Below are 18330 nucleotides of genomic sequence, written 5' to 3' on the forward strand. Positions count from 1 at the left end.
TTGTTTATTTTTGGACTAGAGTTACGGTGATCATTTGCCCTTTTCCTGCCTCCTTCTTCCCTTATCAATAAACCTTGCTATAAAATGAAATAAGTTGTTGATGTCTGACTGCTCTAATGGCAGGGGCGCAGGAGACATTTTCAAAGTGAGCCCAGACAGTAAGATCAGATTTCCAGATATCGGACCACACTGCTGAAAGTGATATACAGTGGGTATGGAAAGTATTCAGACCCCCTTAAATTTTTCACTCTTTGTTATATTGCAGCCATTTGCTAAAATCATTTAAGTTCTTTTTTTTTTCCTCATTAATGTACACACAGCACCCCATATTGACAGAAAAACACAGAATTGTTGACATTTTTGCAGATTTATTAAAAAAGAAAAACTGAAATATCACATGGTCCTAAGTATTCAGACCCTTTGCTCAGTATTTAGTAGAAGCACCCTTTTGATCTAATACAGCCATGAGTCTTTTTGGGAAAGATGCAACAAGTTTTTCACACCTGGATTTGGGGATCCTCTGCCATTCCTCCTTGCAGATCCTCTCCAGTTCTGTCAGGTTGGATGGTAAACGTTGGTGGACAGCCATTTTTAGGTCTCTGCAGAGATGCTCAATTGGGTTTAAGTCAGGGCTCTGGCTGGGCCATTCAAGAACAGTCACGGAGTTGTTGTGAAGCCACTCCTTCGTTATTTTAGCTGTGTGCTTAGGGTCATTGTCTTGTTGGAAGGTAAACCTTCGGCCCAGTCTGAGGTCCTGAGCACTCTGGAGAAGGTTTTCGTCCAGGATATCCCTGTACTTGGCCGCATTCATCTTTCCCTCGATTGCAACCAGTCGTCCTGTCCCTGCAGCTGAAAAACACCCCCACAGCATGATGCTGCCACCACCATGCTTCACTGTTGGGACTGTATTGGACAGGTGATGAGCAGTGCCTGGTTTTCTCCACACATACCGCTTAGAATTAAGGCCAAAAAGTTCTATCTTGGTCTCATCAGACCAGAGAATCTTATTTCTCACCATTTTTAGCAAACACCATGCGGGCTTTCATGTGTCTTGCACTGAGGAGAGGCTTCCGTCGGGCTACTCTGCCATAAAGCCCCGACTGGTGGAGGGCTGCAGTGATGGTTGACTTTCTACAACTTTCTCCCATCTCCCGACTGCATCTCTGGAGCTCAGCCACAGTGATCTTTGGGTTCTTCTTTACCTCTCTCACCAAGGCTCTTCTCCCCCGATAGCTCAGTTTGGCCGGACGGCCAGCTCTAGGAAGGGTTCTGGTCGTCCCAAACGTCTTCCATTTAAGGATTATGGAGGCCACTGTGCTCTTAGGAACCTTAAGTGCAGCAGAAATTTTTTTGTAACCTTGGCCAGATCTGTGCCTTGCCACAATTCTGTCTCTGAGCTCTTCAGGCAGTTCCTTTGACCTCATGATTCTCATTTGCTCTGACATGCACTGTGAGCTGTAAGGTCTTATATAGACAGGTGTGTGGCTTTCCTAATCAAGTCCAATCAGTATAATCAAACACAGCTGGACTCAAATGAAGGTGTAGAACCATCTCAAGGATGATCAGAAGAAATGGACAGCACCTGAGTTAAATATATGAGTGTCACAGCAAAGGGTCTGAATACGTAGGACCATGTGATTTTTCAGTTTTTCTTTTTTAATAAATCTGCAAAAATGTCAACAATTCTGTGTTTTTCTGTCAATATGGGGTGCTGTGTGTACATTAATGAGGAAAAAAAAAAGAACTTAAATGATTTTAGCAAATGGCTGCAATATAACAAAGAGTGAAACATTTAAGGGGGTCTGAATACTTTCCGTACCCACTGTATATTATAGTATATGTTGTCTGTGCTATAATAAACAAACAAACAAACAACAACAAAAAAAAGAGGCGTTTTGTGATTTTGATCAGTTTTATTTTTTTCAGGACAAGACTATTACAATCTAGAACAGGATCTACATCCTCCAGATTTGTATAATTTCTTATATGTGCATCATTTTTGTCACCTGTGTTGAGCATCACCCCAGCATCACCCAGCTGCCTCCTGGAGATGTGATGCCAGCTGCTGCTGCTGCTCACTAATCTTCCTCAGCAACTGAAACAAAGAAACTACTGTTTATACACACAGTTTTTGCACTGCAATAATACTGTAATAATATCCATTTCACATATATCAAAATGTAGATTTATTGAAATGACTATTTTATTCAAGTCTGCATACTTGCAGACTGGTGTGCAAGCAGCCTTGCCATATCCTAAATGTAGTTTTGACTTTTTTGTCAAATAATAGTTTATCAGTTCCTGTGCTTTCACATTTCAAAATAAAAGTTTATCAAAATTTAGTACAAGCATTGTAAATGCAGTAATACAGTATATATACATACCAAACGCAGAGTCCTCTCCTCTCGCGTCCTCCTCACTGTGCCGCTGGCCGAGGCAATCATCGCTTAGTTTCGATTTCAAAGATATCTTTTATCAACGCCATCGATGCTTTTCCCTTTCTAGATGTAATAATCAAAATCAAAACAGTCCATAAATTATAAATCCACACGAAAACTCGCGAAAACTTCAGTCAAAGCAGCTCGTGCACGTTAACCGGAACTCTAAGAGATCAGCCTCCTGACCTTGAAGTGTCAAATTTCTCGGTTTCTGAATGGCTTGATTGACATGTTCCCGCAAACGCTGAGTTCCGGGCATGATTTATATACCATCGACAAGTCCTCAGAAAACGTCAGCACTCTTTGATTGATGGTTTGGAGATCGCGTGTTTCTAGGTTCGAGAGAGCATTTCCTGTTCTGCACATCCGCGACAAAACAGTCGATTATTTAAGAACGGAAGCTCACAAAAATGTGAAAATGGTCTCGTTTGAAAGAAAATATCCTAAGCTAAAAGATGATATAGAGTTTGTAGCTGTTTTGGCTGACTGAAGCAGCCCTTATCAAAAGTGCGGGGGTCGATTTCTGTCTTTTCAAAACTGCGGGGGTCCTGACCCCCTTGTCCCCCGTGCCAACGGCGCGCCTGTCTAATGGTGTGTGTGGACTGTAAAGAACCACTAAGGAGGAGTTTCCTCCATATAAGCTTGCTTTATACTTAAAAGATTATGTTGATGCCCTTCTTCAAAAAATTTAAATGGTTTTACATATAGATAAAAACTACAAAGTGTAGCATAAACTATAGCCATTGATTAAGGACAAAAATATCTGTGCTTAAAAACACCAGCAGACATATCTGTGTTCAAAACACACAATAATCCTGTGGTTGGGCATTCATTAATCAATAAAGATGGAGAATGGAGAAAGACCTTATATTATTTATAAATTAAATTCAGATGGGACTTGCAAATTTTTTCTAACTTCATGGCTTTGAATTGAATTATCAAAACTTAATAAATCTAAAACATCACTCATGATCAGTACATGTAACATTAATGAGAGGGACACTGGAGCACAACTGCGGCATTACTAAAAAAGTTGACTTTTTTTTTCAATACTTTTTTTTCTTTTTTTACACATTGGGTTAGGGATTAACTGATAAAATGTATACTTTGAATTCAATGTGAGTTGCTCCAGAAAAGAATAATAATTATGTAAGAGAGTAATGTAATAATGAATAATGTATATGTCTTGTTTTGAATGAGCTTAGACAACTACAGCTGAATGCCTTGGTTTCACACCAGTGAGGTGCCAGGCTGTTTACCAGCATGGTTGCTTTATATTTCCTTCCCATTCTGTTAGCTATGCAATTGCTCTTGTCAACAGCACTAAAGATAGATTACGTTATCTGACACGATCAGACTCCAGTAATATAATATTGGTACACTCCAGATGTTTTAGGTTTCCACTGCATAAGCATACTGTAGAAAACTATAACATATAAATAACATTGCCTGCCATCCTAGTTAGAGTTGTCTCAACACCACTACCAAAACCATTTCATTTGTTTAGTGAAACATTGGTTACTAGACCAATGTGTAGCGTCTGGGCCAATCAGACACACAATTATTCATTATATTTAATGAATAATACAGAAAGTCACTCTCAAAGTTCTGTGAACCCATCCCCCTAAAACTGCAACTAGCATCCCAAACTTAGCTAACACACATGCAGAACTAGGTGTCCTGTTACAGGACACAGGAACACTGATAAGAACCTTTTTATGATCAGAAAGAATTTGCAGAGGCTTGAGACTCTGACTCATTTCTTTCTGAGAAGGACAAATCAACCCTTTTAATCCTATATATTCTATATATAACCACTTGAGAAATGTATAAACATGTATCCAATTTTCCCATCTCATGAACTCATGAATTTATGTTACATGTTGCTAACTCTATAGGCCAATTCATACCGCACCGACAAATGCCAACAAACACCAACGAACAAGTTGGCCGTTGGATTTAGAATTCTATGTGAAAAAACTGTCATGTTCACACTGCCCCAACAAACACCGACAAACGAGTCACAGAGAGTCGAGTCTGACTGGGAAAATTCCACAACTACATACGTGTAACCATGTTAACGATATTGTCAGGCAAGTTTATTATATTAATAATGTAGTATCATATATATTTTCATTGTATTAAAGTATTGGAGCAGTGCTATTGGCACGGATTGCACTACGGACTATTGTACCTTTTATATGTTTGTTTTTTTTTTTTTAACTGTATTTTATTTTTTATAATGAACAAGTTGCGATGTCACGTTTAAAGTGATTTGTTGTGTGTGCGTGAGGCGCGGGCGCGATCAAACAGCTGTTTTTGCAGGGTACTTGCCTCGCCATGGCAACGGTTAGTGGCCAGGTCAGATTACGTCAGAGTTTGTTGGAAAACTGTTCACACTGCTGACATTCGACCCAACAAACGACACAGTAACAAACTGTCATGCATCCAATCCAATGTATTATGCTAATATCTTGCTACAGAACCAAGACTCATAAAGTTCCCTCTGAGGGAACAACTTCTTTTTGGCTCAGTCACCTGAAGAGGGTGGGGCATCTTCACACTTTAAAATCACTGATCACAAGATCACAGTGCTCTTTTACTGAAAAACGCTGATGTGAAGATGATGCTGTGCTAGAAGCTTCTAAGGAACTCCAAGCTTGTGCCAGGCTCCGGCCTAGACTTTCCATTCACCAAAGGTCCTCTGAATCCAACTGGTTTTCTCTCATCAAGACAACATCAGCAAAAATCAACTGGAGCCTCAACAAATTGCATCAGGACAAGTTTAATTCAAATTGGCGAGACATGCAAGTATCAAACTTAGTCTCATTATTTGATACATTAAGTATCCTTAGCCCTTTTAAAGAAGGGCATGTTAGAACTAAACTGATGGTTTGCTCAAGGCTGTTGATCTGCTGAATTTCAAACAATGCTGTAACTTTTTGCTTTCCTGTATTCTGCTTCAGCTCTCTCTTTCCCTTGGTAAACTGTATGCATGTATGTGTGTGAATGTTAGAGTAGTTTAAGTGTTTAGTCTAGTTAATAAAGTTTTGGTTATGTCACACAAAAAGCTGTCCGTGTTTCATGCTCATATACTGGAGTCCCTAATCATGCAGATCTTGACTACATGCTCTGAGTAGTACAATAAGAATGTTATTTCCCATAACCTGGAAATGAACATTTCTTAAAATTAATAAACAATTAACACTGAGTGTTCATTGGCCAAACAGGTTAATTGAATCCAAATGTTAACTGATCCAAATATTTATAATTAATTATAACTAGTTTTATTTTTATATAAAACTAAAGACCTTAACCTATTTTAGTTTACACTTCCAATAAAATTTTCCGAAAGATGGTTTTGGTCATTTAAGGTAGTTGTTATCATGCTGATATATGTTAAATTGTTCGTTTTTGTGATGTTTGATTTTAGCTAGCAATTTGATGCTATAGAAATGGGGCGTGTCGTTATGATTGACAGTTGTGATTGACAGCTTCTCTGAGGACTGTCGGATCTTCGAGGGGAGATTGAAGATATATAACTAACTATTAATTTTCGATTTCTGTGTTATATTCTAATGTTAGCCATGACAGGAAAAAGCAGGTGATCATTAAAAAATTTTTAAAAAACATAAAATAACTTGCTTTTGTTACTTTCATTGAAACATTTATTACTGCCTCATTGTTACTATATAGCTTATGTATTTTAAGTCATTTTAAAGACTGTTGTTCACGTCTATTTCTATAACCACAAAAACAACAACAACAACAACAAAAATGGTAATGAGTTTGTGGAGGGGGTTGGGGGACACAACAATACAGTTCTGCTTAGGGCACCCCTTTGGCCAGCAGCGGCCCTGAGTGCAAGTCTGCAGCCAGACTCTATTAGAGGTCACACTAATGGTTTGTCAGAGGTGCGTGCTTTCATTGACTTGTGCAGTTTAATTCTCACACTTTAATAGTATTTATAACACCTAACAAGCGGTGTTACTATGAGAAATTACTACCTCAAAATGTAGATCTGAATGCAGGTGCAAGGTACTTTATCTGAATGAAATACATACACATCTCTTGCTTTTGCTCGCGTGCCAGAAATTACCTCTTTGCGCGACACGGTTGGCATGTGTGCTGTAGGTTGCTGAGCCCTGGTGTAGTGCATAGCCCCTAATATATGATGTGCTCATTTGCATCTGACCTGGGTCATTTCCTAGTCCGCCTCTGTCTCCTTGGAGTTTCCTATTACTTTTCCACTATCCACACTAATAATAACCAGTAAAAAAGAACATTATTATTAATTATTTTATTACATTCTAAAATAAATTGAATACTTTACATAACAGAGAAAATATGTGCTCTCTATATGGTTAATGCAGCTGATGCTTGTTTGAGCATTAAAGCAAATCAATATAAAAAGCTAGAATATATTATAAAAAAGCTCAACAAAATGGAAGGTATAAGTGCCACAGAAAACTATTAAAATAACCTTTATTCATTAAGCCATATACTGTCTTCCAATGGTAGGGTACATGTTAATTTTGTACATTTTACATGAAGAATTCCAGATTCACCAGATTAACATCTTTTTAAATCTCTGATGGCAGGCATTACAATGAAGATTGTTGTGTTTGTGTGTGTTTACAGGTTTTTTCTCATTGCTCAGAGAATGGATATATCAGGTATCCACTGAAAGTGTTGTGGCCCTGGGTGTCTCCACAAAGCTGTCTGCCTGAAAGCAACTCAGTATAGACCTGACAGCCACGTCTAAGCTGGAGAAGAACAGTCTGAGTGCTACTATCCTCTGAATCCTCACGGTTATCTTCCCAGGATGAGGCAATCAGCTGACCGTTCTTCATCAACTGCACCTTTTGGTAGAGCCGCTCACCTGCATCGCCAACTTTGGAATAAGCCGAGAAGGAGAAGAAGTAGAGACCAGCGTGGGGGGCCGTGAATGTACCTGTGAAGAATCAGGTTGAGGTTGAGGTCTTTGTATGGTTGGCTTACTCAGGTAATACTTATTGTGAGAATCTGTTTCAAGTGGTATTGTGTCGTGTCTTGGCTCTCTGTCCAGTTACCCTGTACCTGTAGCATTTCACCTTTCTCTGGATTCTGACTACTTGCCTGGTTAAGGACATATCGTCACCTTGGAATTATAAGGTTCTATCTGACATTTTTGGCAAAATTGAGTTATTCGCATCTTTTAAGTTGCGTACATCTATCTATCTATCTATCTATCTATCTATCTATCTATCTAAAACTTAAAACTATTTCAAACTTAAGACCTTTTAACTTTCTGGCTAACTTTTCAATCCATTATGATCTCTAGAGAAAAAGCCACTTTGGCTGTCACACATTCTGTGGAATAAAGTCCCAGTATTACAGTAACTGCTTCCTGTCTAAACCAAAAGAAACTTAAAATAATGGTTCCTGCAATTTTGTGTTTAATTACCCACCACCATATTCCTACCTAAAAATAACATCTGCACTGGACAAAATATTTAGCAATGCCTTGAACTTGAACAAGAAAATAATTATTCGTCCAAAAATATGAAATAAATGTAATAGAAATCATTTAATTTAACTTTCTCATACATTGTTACAACACTAATTTTATGTTTTAAAACAAATTATAAGTAAACTGTTTGTGTTTTCTTGAAAATTATAGCTTCAAATTAATGTTTTGCAAGACAGAACCTTATAATTCCAAGCGGAAGGTGATTTTTTAGAATTAGAAGGTTCTATCTGCATTTGAGCCATTCCAAAAATCCCCATTTACAAATTTGAGAGGATTTTGATATTGTACATTTAGAAAACATTTAGGGTCTCTGTCATTTTCATTTATGAAAGAGGCTTGTTCCCCAAATAATTTTTGCTATATGGAACGCAAAATCTTTGAAGCTCAATATCTCAAAACTGCTCAGAAGATAGAACCATATAATTCCAAGGTGGCAATATGCCTGCCTGATGTATTCTGCACTTGCTTTTCCCTTTTGCATTGGCTAACTTTTCCCATGGACTGACTACTGATTTTGAGCTCACCACCTGGTCTTCAATCTCACTTCTCTGGTTCAGAGACTGCACCATTGGCTTCTGACTTGTTGGTCTGCATTCTTTAAATAGATTTAATTAATAAACTTTCAGAACTGTCTGTGACTCCTCCGATCATTTTTTGACATTAGGTTTTTGACACAGCCCTAAAATGTGAAGTTTTATTGTTGTATGGTGTATTTACTGTTTACCCAACGCAGCATTGTACCCATTCCCTTGATTGAGTGAGACAGACTGGTAAGAGATAGACATGTTGCTGGTGAAAGGCCCAAGACATCCACTCATTGGTAGCATTGCAGCAGTGAAGGCTATCTTGCATCCAGCTTGAGGAAGGGACAGAAAGCAAAGAAAATTCTGCAAAAATTTGCATAATGTTTTATCTTAGATAAGTAAATGTGAGATGACAATTGTGATGACTACCTGTAACTTCCTCTATTTGGCTGTTCAGGCGAGACAATCCTTCCCATAAGCCAACTAAACGTATGAAGGTGGCTTCCTCCAGCTCAAACAGTGGCTTCGCAACACAACAACAACCCTGCTGGCTCCTGAATGCACATTCACAGTCCCATCCACCACAGGGCAGGGTCCCTGTCCAACTCACTGAGAGCATAATTTTGGGGGAATGTAAGAGAAAAAAGTAACAAAGTTAAGAAGAATTGAGGCAAAGACCTGCAAAACCTGTATTTATATGAACCTGAAAAACATAATGATCAAATTATTCACCAGCAGTTTCACGCAGGAGATCAATGGTAGTGGCAGCCTCTGCACTCGAGCAGAGACAGAGAATCATCAAAATACACGGACCAGCTAGTGTCTTCATCCTCAGAATCAGTAGAATCCAGCTGTCCTTTAAAATACAAATATTTTACATATTCTTTAAAAACAACAACACGCACACACACAGTAGGGCAGAAAAGTCAGAAAATATGATGTTACTTAAATAAGTAATTAAATAAATAATTATTTGAATAATTTAAACCTTTGAAATGTAAATGAAACATGTATAATTTAAAACATAAAACTTAAAAGAAAGTTAAAAGAAACTTAAAAATGAAGAATAAATTATGCTCCAGCCAGCCCTGTTCTTTGTCTTCCGGCTCTAGAGCTTACAGTCAACTTAGATCACGTGTTGAACAATAACTTTATAGCCTTGACATCATTGATTTGCTGTCAGTGTTGTACAAAAGCAAAATCCCTTTAAAGGATAGTTCACCAAAAAATAAAAATTATTCCATGATTTACTCACCTTCAAGCCATCCTAGGTGTATATGGCTATCTTCTTTCAGACTAACACAATCGGAGATATATTAATAAACATCCTGGCTCTTCCAAGCTTTATAATGGTTGTGAATGGGGGGCGAGATTTTAAAGGCCAAAAAAAAAAAAAATGCATCCATCCATCATAAAAATAATATACGACTCCAGGGGGTTAATAAAGGCCTTTTATTAACGTAGTGATGGTTTTTTGTAAAAAAAAAAAAAAAATTCTGCCGCCTTCCGTATTCAGCTTACCAAGAAAGTGTAACGCCTCTCACAGTTCAAAATGCTTACGTCCTGTGCCTTCCATATTCAACTAAAGAAAAATGTAAGTTGAATATGTTGTGTAAGAAGGCGGTCCAGTAAAAGCTAGATATTTTACTTTATAAAGTTTTAAATAAGGATATTTTTCTTACACAAACACATTGCTTCACTTCAGAAGGCCTTTATTAACCCCTCGGAGCCGTGTGGAGTATGGATGCATTTTCTTCAGCTTCATACTCGTTGGCCCCGTTTACTGCCATTAAAAAGCTTGAATGCGTGGGGATATTTATTAATATAACTCTGATTGTGTTCATTAGAAAGAAGAAAGTCATATACACCTAGGATGGCTTGAGGGTGAGTAAAGCTTGGGGTAATTTTCATTTGAAAGTGAACTAATCCTTTAACACAACTTAATGAAAGAGGTATGCTTATGGGCCAAAACACAGGTAGAGCTAATAAACTAATGAGCAGCAACAAAACGAATTCTACAGCAGCTGGGCCACCTAGTGGCCAGGAGAGACATTACAAGGCAGTAGTGTCAAAGCCAGCTAGTGGCTGGGAGAGTCATTACAAGCTGGAGCCTATACAGGTGCTGCTGCCATTAAAGCAAACAGGGGAAATGGAGAATTTTTCAATTAAATTTTTTTATAAATTCTCATGCTGACAGAATAATTTGTATTGAATTAAAAATTAAAAATAGAAGTATTTTCATTAAATGCACTCTTATATTATTTTCAGTTTTATAGATTTTAATTACTTAATAAATATGTGAGCCCTTATATACAGTATACACATAAGACAGTGTAGGAGAATATTGAAGAAATTAAGTAACATGAAGATGTCTGATTGCTTTGAGAAATCAATGGACTCTTGATTTAATTTCATGGTGTAACAACAACAGAAACTCAAAGAAGCTAAAATACATCTTTAAAAAACTACAATGCCAGCTAAGGATAACCATGACAACAAAAAGCAGGCTAAATACACCCAAACATAAACCAGACTTTTGTGAATTATTAATATAAAATTATTAATAGTGTGTCTAACAGTAGTAATTAGTTACTAATGTGTCTAACTAGAAACAAGTGAGCCTGTAACTGTCTCAATGCTGTTCTTGTTAGCTTTTTACAGCATGTAATTGTTGTATATTCTGTTGATTTTACATTTAATCAGATTTATTTATACTGTAGAGTTGTAAGTAAAAAATAAATGTACATACAAATGAGTATTCTGCCCACTTTTAACATCTTTTAAAATATAATTTATCTTAATACTCACTGCGATGAAGACAATAGATCAGGTGCAGAAGAATTGAGTCAGTTACAGAGCAGTTTATAAGAGATAAATGGATAAATTGCAGCTTTATGCAGTGGGTGGAGTTGGTCACAGAGTTGCCCAGCCTCTGAAGCATCTGATAAGACCAAAAAGTAAAGAAAGAATTTGGGACACCACAACGTCTTTCACTTGTTCCACTTGCATGAATAGAAGAAAAGGTTATTTTGTTACTGATACCCATAATAATATTTCTTACCAGGATACTTTGTCTCTTTCAACTCCTCATGGACTACAGATAATGATATCATTCCAGTTGCTGTGTGATTGTTCACCAGTCATTTGTCTACTATTGCAATAGATGAAGAATGTGGCAAAATCTGAAGTCCCAATCTAGAGATGGGTGGAGGATTTTGTTCCCTGATTCTCAGAAAAGGGTGTAGACTAGAGAAAGATGTGGATCTAAGATCATTGTTTCCAGTGTTGTCTTATATGTGCCTGTATTTGAATGTTGTCCCAAAGCTTGAGCACAATTTTCCTGCGATTGTTGTGTAAGATTAAAGTGATATATTTGCAAATAATCACTTCTTTAAACCATGGGAGGGCCACTGAAGTTGTGTAAAATGGATCTCATGTTTGTGTGTCTGCCACAAAGAAAAACATATCCTGAAGAGATAAAAGGCTAAAAGTGATTCTTCCATGTGACAGACAAAAGAAATCAAAATGGAAGCTGCAGCCACCTCTCTGGCGAACTGCCATGCACACAAACTTAAAAAAAATGTCCCATGACTGGTCCTCTCTCACCTTCCACTGTCTTCACTCTTTCTTCTATTCTTCTGGAGCTCCTCCGTGGGACTTCAGACAGGTGTGTCACATAGGTGTCTCAAGGTAGGCTTCATTCCACCGGCCTTGCTCCGCTCCCATGGCTGCCATCTTGGATAAGTTTCCTACATTGTAGTTTTACAACTAATGCAATAAATACAGGCAATGATGTGCAAATGTGGATGTTTTACATGTCTAAAGCATATACAGTAAAGATGAAGTGTCCACATTTTGTCTGATCAGTTTTGATTGAAAAAAAAAAAAAATGGTATCAGTCTCAATCATGTGCAGGGCCATGATAGTGAGGTTAGTATTGGAGTTGAATTTTGAAGAGAAACTCAAAAAGGCAAGAATAAACAGCATCCATTGTTATTGCTGTCTTACGGGAGTGATATGCTTAGTGGCCTAAACATATTTGACAAATAAATCACTCTTTTGGCCAAACCTAAACAAGTTTAGGGAGTTGTCTTATGGGTAAGACAGGAGTAGAGAAATGTCTTACGGGTTTGGAACAGTGAGGGTGAGTAATTAATGACAGAATTTTCATTTTTGGGTGAACTAAACCTTCAACAAGCAGAATCACTGAAGGAAATGAGAAATGGATCCATATGTACAAAGGCAGTGTACTTTATCAAAGCTAATTTTGTAGTGTTGCTTTTACTTACAGGCTGAATATCATTTAAGCTGCACTTCATTTCAGCATATGTTGGACACGGCATTTTTCCATTTGTGAGACATGACGATGATGGCACAATTGCAGGAAGGGTTTTAAAGGCAATTTCTCCATAATCATCTTTGAAAGACGAGGTTAAAGAAAAAAAAAAAAAGTTTTAATCTATACCAAATGTCTGTGTGTGTGGACCTAATTTCATTTGCACTTAGACACAGCCATTTTTCCAATATAAGACAACCATTCCTTAAACTGAGCATCATTAAACTCATCATTCCAGGAATGTCGTGAAATTTGGAATGTTCTCTATTGATTTCTTCAATAGTTTTTGTTCCAGAGGATCAAATCCATGCACTGCAGTTTGTTGGTGTATTGTACGTCTCATGAATTCCTCGACTTGGCTGTGAAGGCTTCTTACGTTCTTTTGCCACTCAATCATTGTCAGTCATCAGGCAACTCAGACTCTATTGAAATTATAACATACTGTATTAAAACGAGGTAAGACAGCTGAAACAAACAAACAACAAAAAAAAAAAACTTAAAAAAACAAAAAACAAACAAAAATACACTTATTTCAATAGCTTACCCACCTTGAAATGTTTCAATTAAATGGCAGAGGTTCAATTGTTGTAGTGTTTGCTTCACAAATTAATCCATTTGTCTAAAACATAAATATAACACATTTAGTATAACACATTTTAAATAAACGCAAAAATTGCCATAGCTTCATAAGAAAAATTATTGCTTCAGCTACTCCTGCAATACATTTAATACAGTTACATGCATGATTATATTCATATAACATTCATTATGAGTATACCACATTTCTGCCAAAATACTATAGTTGTAGTTTGTGTTACTACAGTAAATCTAATAAACAGTAAATCTAGGTAATTTGTGGATTGAAAAACATTATAACTGTTGTTAACTAATCGTGAGCTAATGCTTCATTGGTAGCACAATGTTTCTTCTGTTTTCCGGGTCAATGCTGTTGGGAATATCTGCGCTCTTTCATTTTACAACTCAATTCAAAAGCTTCTCACTGGATTTCACAGTGCTTTTGTGGTGTCATGTGACTGATGTCTGAGACTTTTAACAAATTTTAGTCACACTTTTATAATAAAAAAGTACCAGTCTGGAGCACTGTTTCAGCTTTGAGAACATTAAAACTGACTAAAAGGAATTACTTCATTTTTAAAAATATAAATTCAGTTTTAGAATATATTCAACGTTTCAGTACACAATATTTAATGTTATAAGAGTTATATTACCTTTCACATCAGGCTGCAGCAGCTTCTTTCTGTTGCTTGTCACTGGACCGTTAAAATTTGAACCGTCGCTGCGGCAACTGTTTTTAACCCAACAGCTTAGTTATTACTAAAAATAATCCAACAATGTTAAAAATGATCCAGCATTTTTGGAAAATAACCCAACACAGTGACCCAGTGTGTGTAACCCAACGGTTGGGTAAAAAAAAAAAAAAAAATACTGTGTAGGGTTCGCACTTGGGAGCCCCAAATACCTCTAATACTTCAAAAAAGGCCAATAAGAACTGGAGAGTGAGAATTGCATGCTCCCCCAGACATACGGATATAAAAGGAGTCGGCTTGCTCTACTCATTCAGATTTGTTCTTCAGAGCCGAGAAGATAAAGCCTAGAAGCTTTGTTGGATTCATGTATGGCGCATTTCAGCGGTTCTCTCCCACACGCACAGTTAAGTGCAAGAGAGTTCCCCTGGGAGCTTCTACAACGAACTACAAAGAGAAATTTCCAAAAGAGAATATTCTCTAGCAAGAGAATCTCTCCATAAAAGAGAACATTTCCTCTAAAAGAGAAAACATATTTTTAAAGATGCCTTTACACCGTGTATTTCTGGATATGCGGTCGTCAACTGTCTTCATCAGATGGCCACAATCGCTGCATTAGTTGATCGGGCCATTCCCATGCTGAGGCAGCTTTTGTGGATGGTACATGCACTCACTGGGCCCTATCATACACCTGGCGCAATGTGGCGCCAGGTGCGACGCAAGTGTTTTTTGCTAGTTTCAGCCCGACGCAGTTATCATTTTCACGTCATTTTTTTATCACATCATTTATCATTTCCATAGCAAATGCATTTGAGCCCATTTGTTCGCCCATGCTGGTCTGAAAACAAGGTGTGTTCAGGGGTATTGTTGGCGCATTACTATTTTGAGGCAACTGAAATAGACTACGCCACTGACAAACAAAAACCTGGTCTAAAGTCAATGCCGCAACATTTGTTTTGTTATTTAAGGAGCACATTAGTAATATGCGCCTATATGCGGGTGCACAACGCGTGTAAACTCTGATTATTACACACACAGGGACGCGCAGCAGCACACAAACATGCCAAATATTAAAAATAAAAGCATTACAATGTAAAAGATTATTATTGTGTGCATAAAGATAAAAATGCTTTGGTGGAATCCAGCTTTTCCCGTAGATGGTCTGCTCGCGCACTTTAAACCTCGTACACGAGCAGATCCGTTTTCTCACTAAAGAAGCGTTCAGTTTTTCCACTTGCAAATTCCGCCATGTAAATAGCGAATCCGCCACGGCGCGAGTGCAGCCGGTTTTTAAAAGGGAATGGGAGATGAGACTCTGATTGGTTTATTGCACATTATGCCCAAAACACACCCATGACTCATTAAGAGAATAGGGACAACCCTTTTAGGCCATTTTTCCCATCCTTAAACTAGCAAAAGTGGATTAAGCAGAAAGTCACGTCAGTTGCTCTCTGTCCTGGTCCTTCTGCTACTATGCACAAAGCCATGGCGGCAAGCACTGAGGGCCTCATCGACACGACAGCGTGATGAATACGATCTACCAGATGGAACTGGTTTAAATATTTAGATTGTTCCGATCCCAATCTGACTTCTGACCTGTAATGCTGCCTGAAACCTGTAACGCTGCCTGAATCATAAATTGTGCACTGTGTGGACAATTGCGCTCGGACTTGGTTCAGCCATGCCTAGAGTGAGTACACCCTGACAGATACAAATATGCATTCCTCTCAGTGACCCTGACTGCACAGGTGATGTGCACGATCAGGTTGAATGGGGAGCAAATCTTGGCGGTTGAGCCTTATTGGCCCATCTAGACTTACTCACCCCTCCCTGGCGAATTCTTCTGAGGAAGGACTTCCTCTCTCAGGGGCAGGGCACAATCTGGCACCCGCACCCAGAGCTCTGAAAGCTCCATGTCTGGCCCCTGGGTGGGATAAGTAGGCCTAAGTAGGCCTAAGTAGGCTAAGTAGACTTCAGCACTCCCCCCCTACGAGATGGCCGTATGCTTGAAGTGGCATCTTTTCAGTAGTTGGTAGTCTTCCTCCCTCTTGAGACCTCTACTTATTGCTCCTGGCCCTGCAGAGAGCTACGTTTGAGCCCTTGGAATCAGTAAAGCTAAGTGGCCTCTCTTTGAAGAAGGCCCTCCTGACCACGCTCACCTCTCTGCTCTCTGGTAGCAAAGCGTGCCTTGAGTCTGGCCCGGCATACACTCATGTTGTCCTGAAACCCCAGCCTTGCTATGTGCCCAAAGTTCCTACTACTCATTTTAAGGATCAAGTGGTGAACTTGCAAGTGCTCCCTCATGTCGAGGCAGACCCAGCCTTATCCTTGCTGTTTCCAGTGCAAGCCAAGTGCATTCATTTGGACCTGACAGAGCGTTTAGATGCTCAGGAGTTGCTCTTTGTCTGTTTCGGCAGACAGCAGAATAGGGAGGTTGTCTCCAAACAGAGGATTGCCCACTGGATTGTGGATACCATTTCTTGGCATATCAAGTCCACGACGTGCCTTGCCCTTTGGGATTGCAAGCACACCCCATTCCTTTGTCCTCCCTGAGGCAATAATGTGAGCTTTTTTTCCCCATGTGAATTCCCTGTGTCCAGCGAACCCTGGACACCCTTCTATTCTCCAGCAATCATTGGTAGCAGAATTTGGTGGAGGAAATCACTGCCAGGCCCATTACTTGTGGTATGCCCCTTTTTAGGTTAGCCCTTAATACTTTGGTTAAGTGCTCCATATGTGCTGACTCCCTGATGGTAATGCCATACAATGTATTCTGCACTGTTCGGTTTCACATAGCTTCGCAGATAGAATTCAACTTTTTGCACAGTTCTCTACATTAGACACATCACTCAAAACTAACAGCTCTTGTGTTTCATTCGGAAAACACTGCCATTTATAGTTTTTTCACATTGCTTACACACAAAAAGTGGTACTTGAGGCCTACTCAGTGAAACCATTCACTCATTTACCTAATCTTTAGACCAGATCTGCCATACTACAAGCACATCATCTGCTTTACACTCAGTTTGCAATTAAACATAAACATAGTTCTTTACATTAGACACATCACTCAAAACTAACAGGGAGCACAATGACAAACTCCTGTACACTCCACTGCACTTTGAACAAGCAAAAGACCCAAGATAGTAATGTTTTTTTTCCACATTTTTCCACATATATGTGTAGTTTGGCATGTATGTGGATAATCATTTGATGTTTGTGTGTAGAGTTGCTACACAAAAATACCATTTTTAGATTAGTTAAAATAGTTTTGAATGAAGTGTTCGCTTTTGAGAGATATGTGTGACCTTTTGCATGTTTTGGGGTTTTGTGTGTAGAGTTTTGAGAAATGGAGCCATAGTTTCAAAATCTGTGTCAGCAATTTGAAAAAAACTGTAATATGCAAATAATAATTATCAAATTTAAACTTAATTATATTCAGATAACTAAATCAGTCCATTAAGTCCAAATATGAAATGGAAATGAAAATAGAAATGTAAATGGCTCCAACATTGGCCTTTTCTGAAGTATCAGAGGTGTTTGGGGCACTGTAAAGGTTATTAACCACTTTTCAAGGCAAAATGAGTGACAGCATCAGCTAACCAAATCAGAAATTTCCAAATCACAAGACAAGTCACCTTTATTTATATAGTTTGGTGACCGGGATGTTCAGACTGCCAGCAAAAATCCTACAATCTTGTGCCTTTTGCTTGTTCAGTGTGCAGTGGAGTGTACAGGAGTTTGTCACGCGTAAATGTATGTGCACAAATACACTGTATATACAGTATGTATGCACAATTGTTACACAATTGATGAATTTTACAGTTATTTAACGGAACTGAATCAACACTGAACTGATGGAATAATGACACTATTGTCTTGCTAGAGCTGCTTTACAACCAAATATGAATTTATTACTATTGTGAAGCTGCTTTGAAATAATCTGTATTGTATAAAGTACTATAGAAATAGAGGTGACTTGTCTTGCATGCATATTCAGTATATATTTACAGAAAAACACAGAGTTTTGATTTCTAAGTGATCAAATTAGGTACAGTATATTTACACTATAAACAGAAATGCAAGGGGGTAAAAAAAATAAACGATTTCTTTCTCAAAACATTGAGTTTTGATTTCTAAGTGAACAATTTATGTGTAAGTGTTTTCACACATGATCGTTGGGTAGGTAATGGGGAAATGACTGTGGCGTTTAAATCCCAGTGTTTCCCAAATGAAATGCAAGAGCTGTTAATTT

General features: G+C 38.2%; 2 protein-coding genes across 3 annotated transcripts; both read right to left on the reverse strand.

The window, feature by feature from the left end:
• Positions 1–245: 245 nt before the first annotated feature.
• Positions 246–1625, reverse strand: si:dkey-77f5.3 (uncharacterized protein LOC326903 homolog). Its single transcript, XM_051863207.1, is given in 2 exon segments — positions 246–1016; positions 1018–1625. Coding segments are annotated over 2 exon segments (1020 nt in total). The 5' UTR covers positions 1446–1625; the 3' UTR covers positions 246–424.
• A 5281-nt stretch (positions 1626–6906) lies between these two features.
• cbln18 (cerebellin 18) lies at positions 6907–12213 on the reverse strand. 2 transcript variants are annotated; one of them, XM_051862556.1, is made up of 6 exons: positions 11536–11682; positions 11283–11415; positions 9207–9330; positions 8904–9083; positions 8675–8806; positions 6907–7392 (listed from the first exon to the last, which is right to left on the reverse strand). In XM_051862556.1, the coding sequence occupies exons 3-6, from the start codon at positions 9301–9303 to the stop codon at positions 7088–7090; spliced, it is 714 nt and encodes a 237-aa protein (XP_051718516.1). In that variant the 5' UTR covers positions 9304–9330; positions 11283–11415; positions 11536–11682; the 3' UTR covers positions 6907–7087. The 2 variants fall into 2 exon arrangements, with proteins under 2 accessions (XP_051718516.1, XP_051718517.1); XM_051862557.1 differs by lacking the exons at positions 11283–11415; positions 11536–11682 and adding an exon at positions 12081–12213.
• Between the last annotated feature and the right edge of the window lie 6117 nt (positions 12214–18330).

The sequence above is a fragment of the Ctenopharyngodon idella genome, chromosome 15, assembly GCF_019924925.1.
Source record: "Ctenopharyngodon idella isolate HZGC_01 chromosome 15, HZGC01, whole genome shotgun sequence".
Lineage (NCBI taxonomy): Eukaryota > Metazoa > Chordata > Actinopteri > Cypriniformes > Xenocyprididae > Ctenopharyngodon > Ctenopharyngodon idella.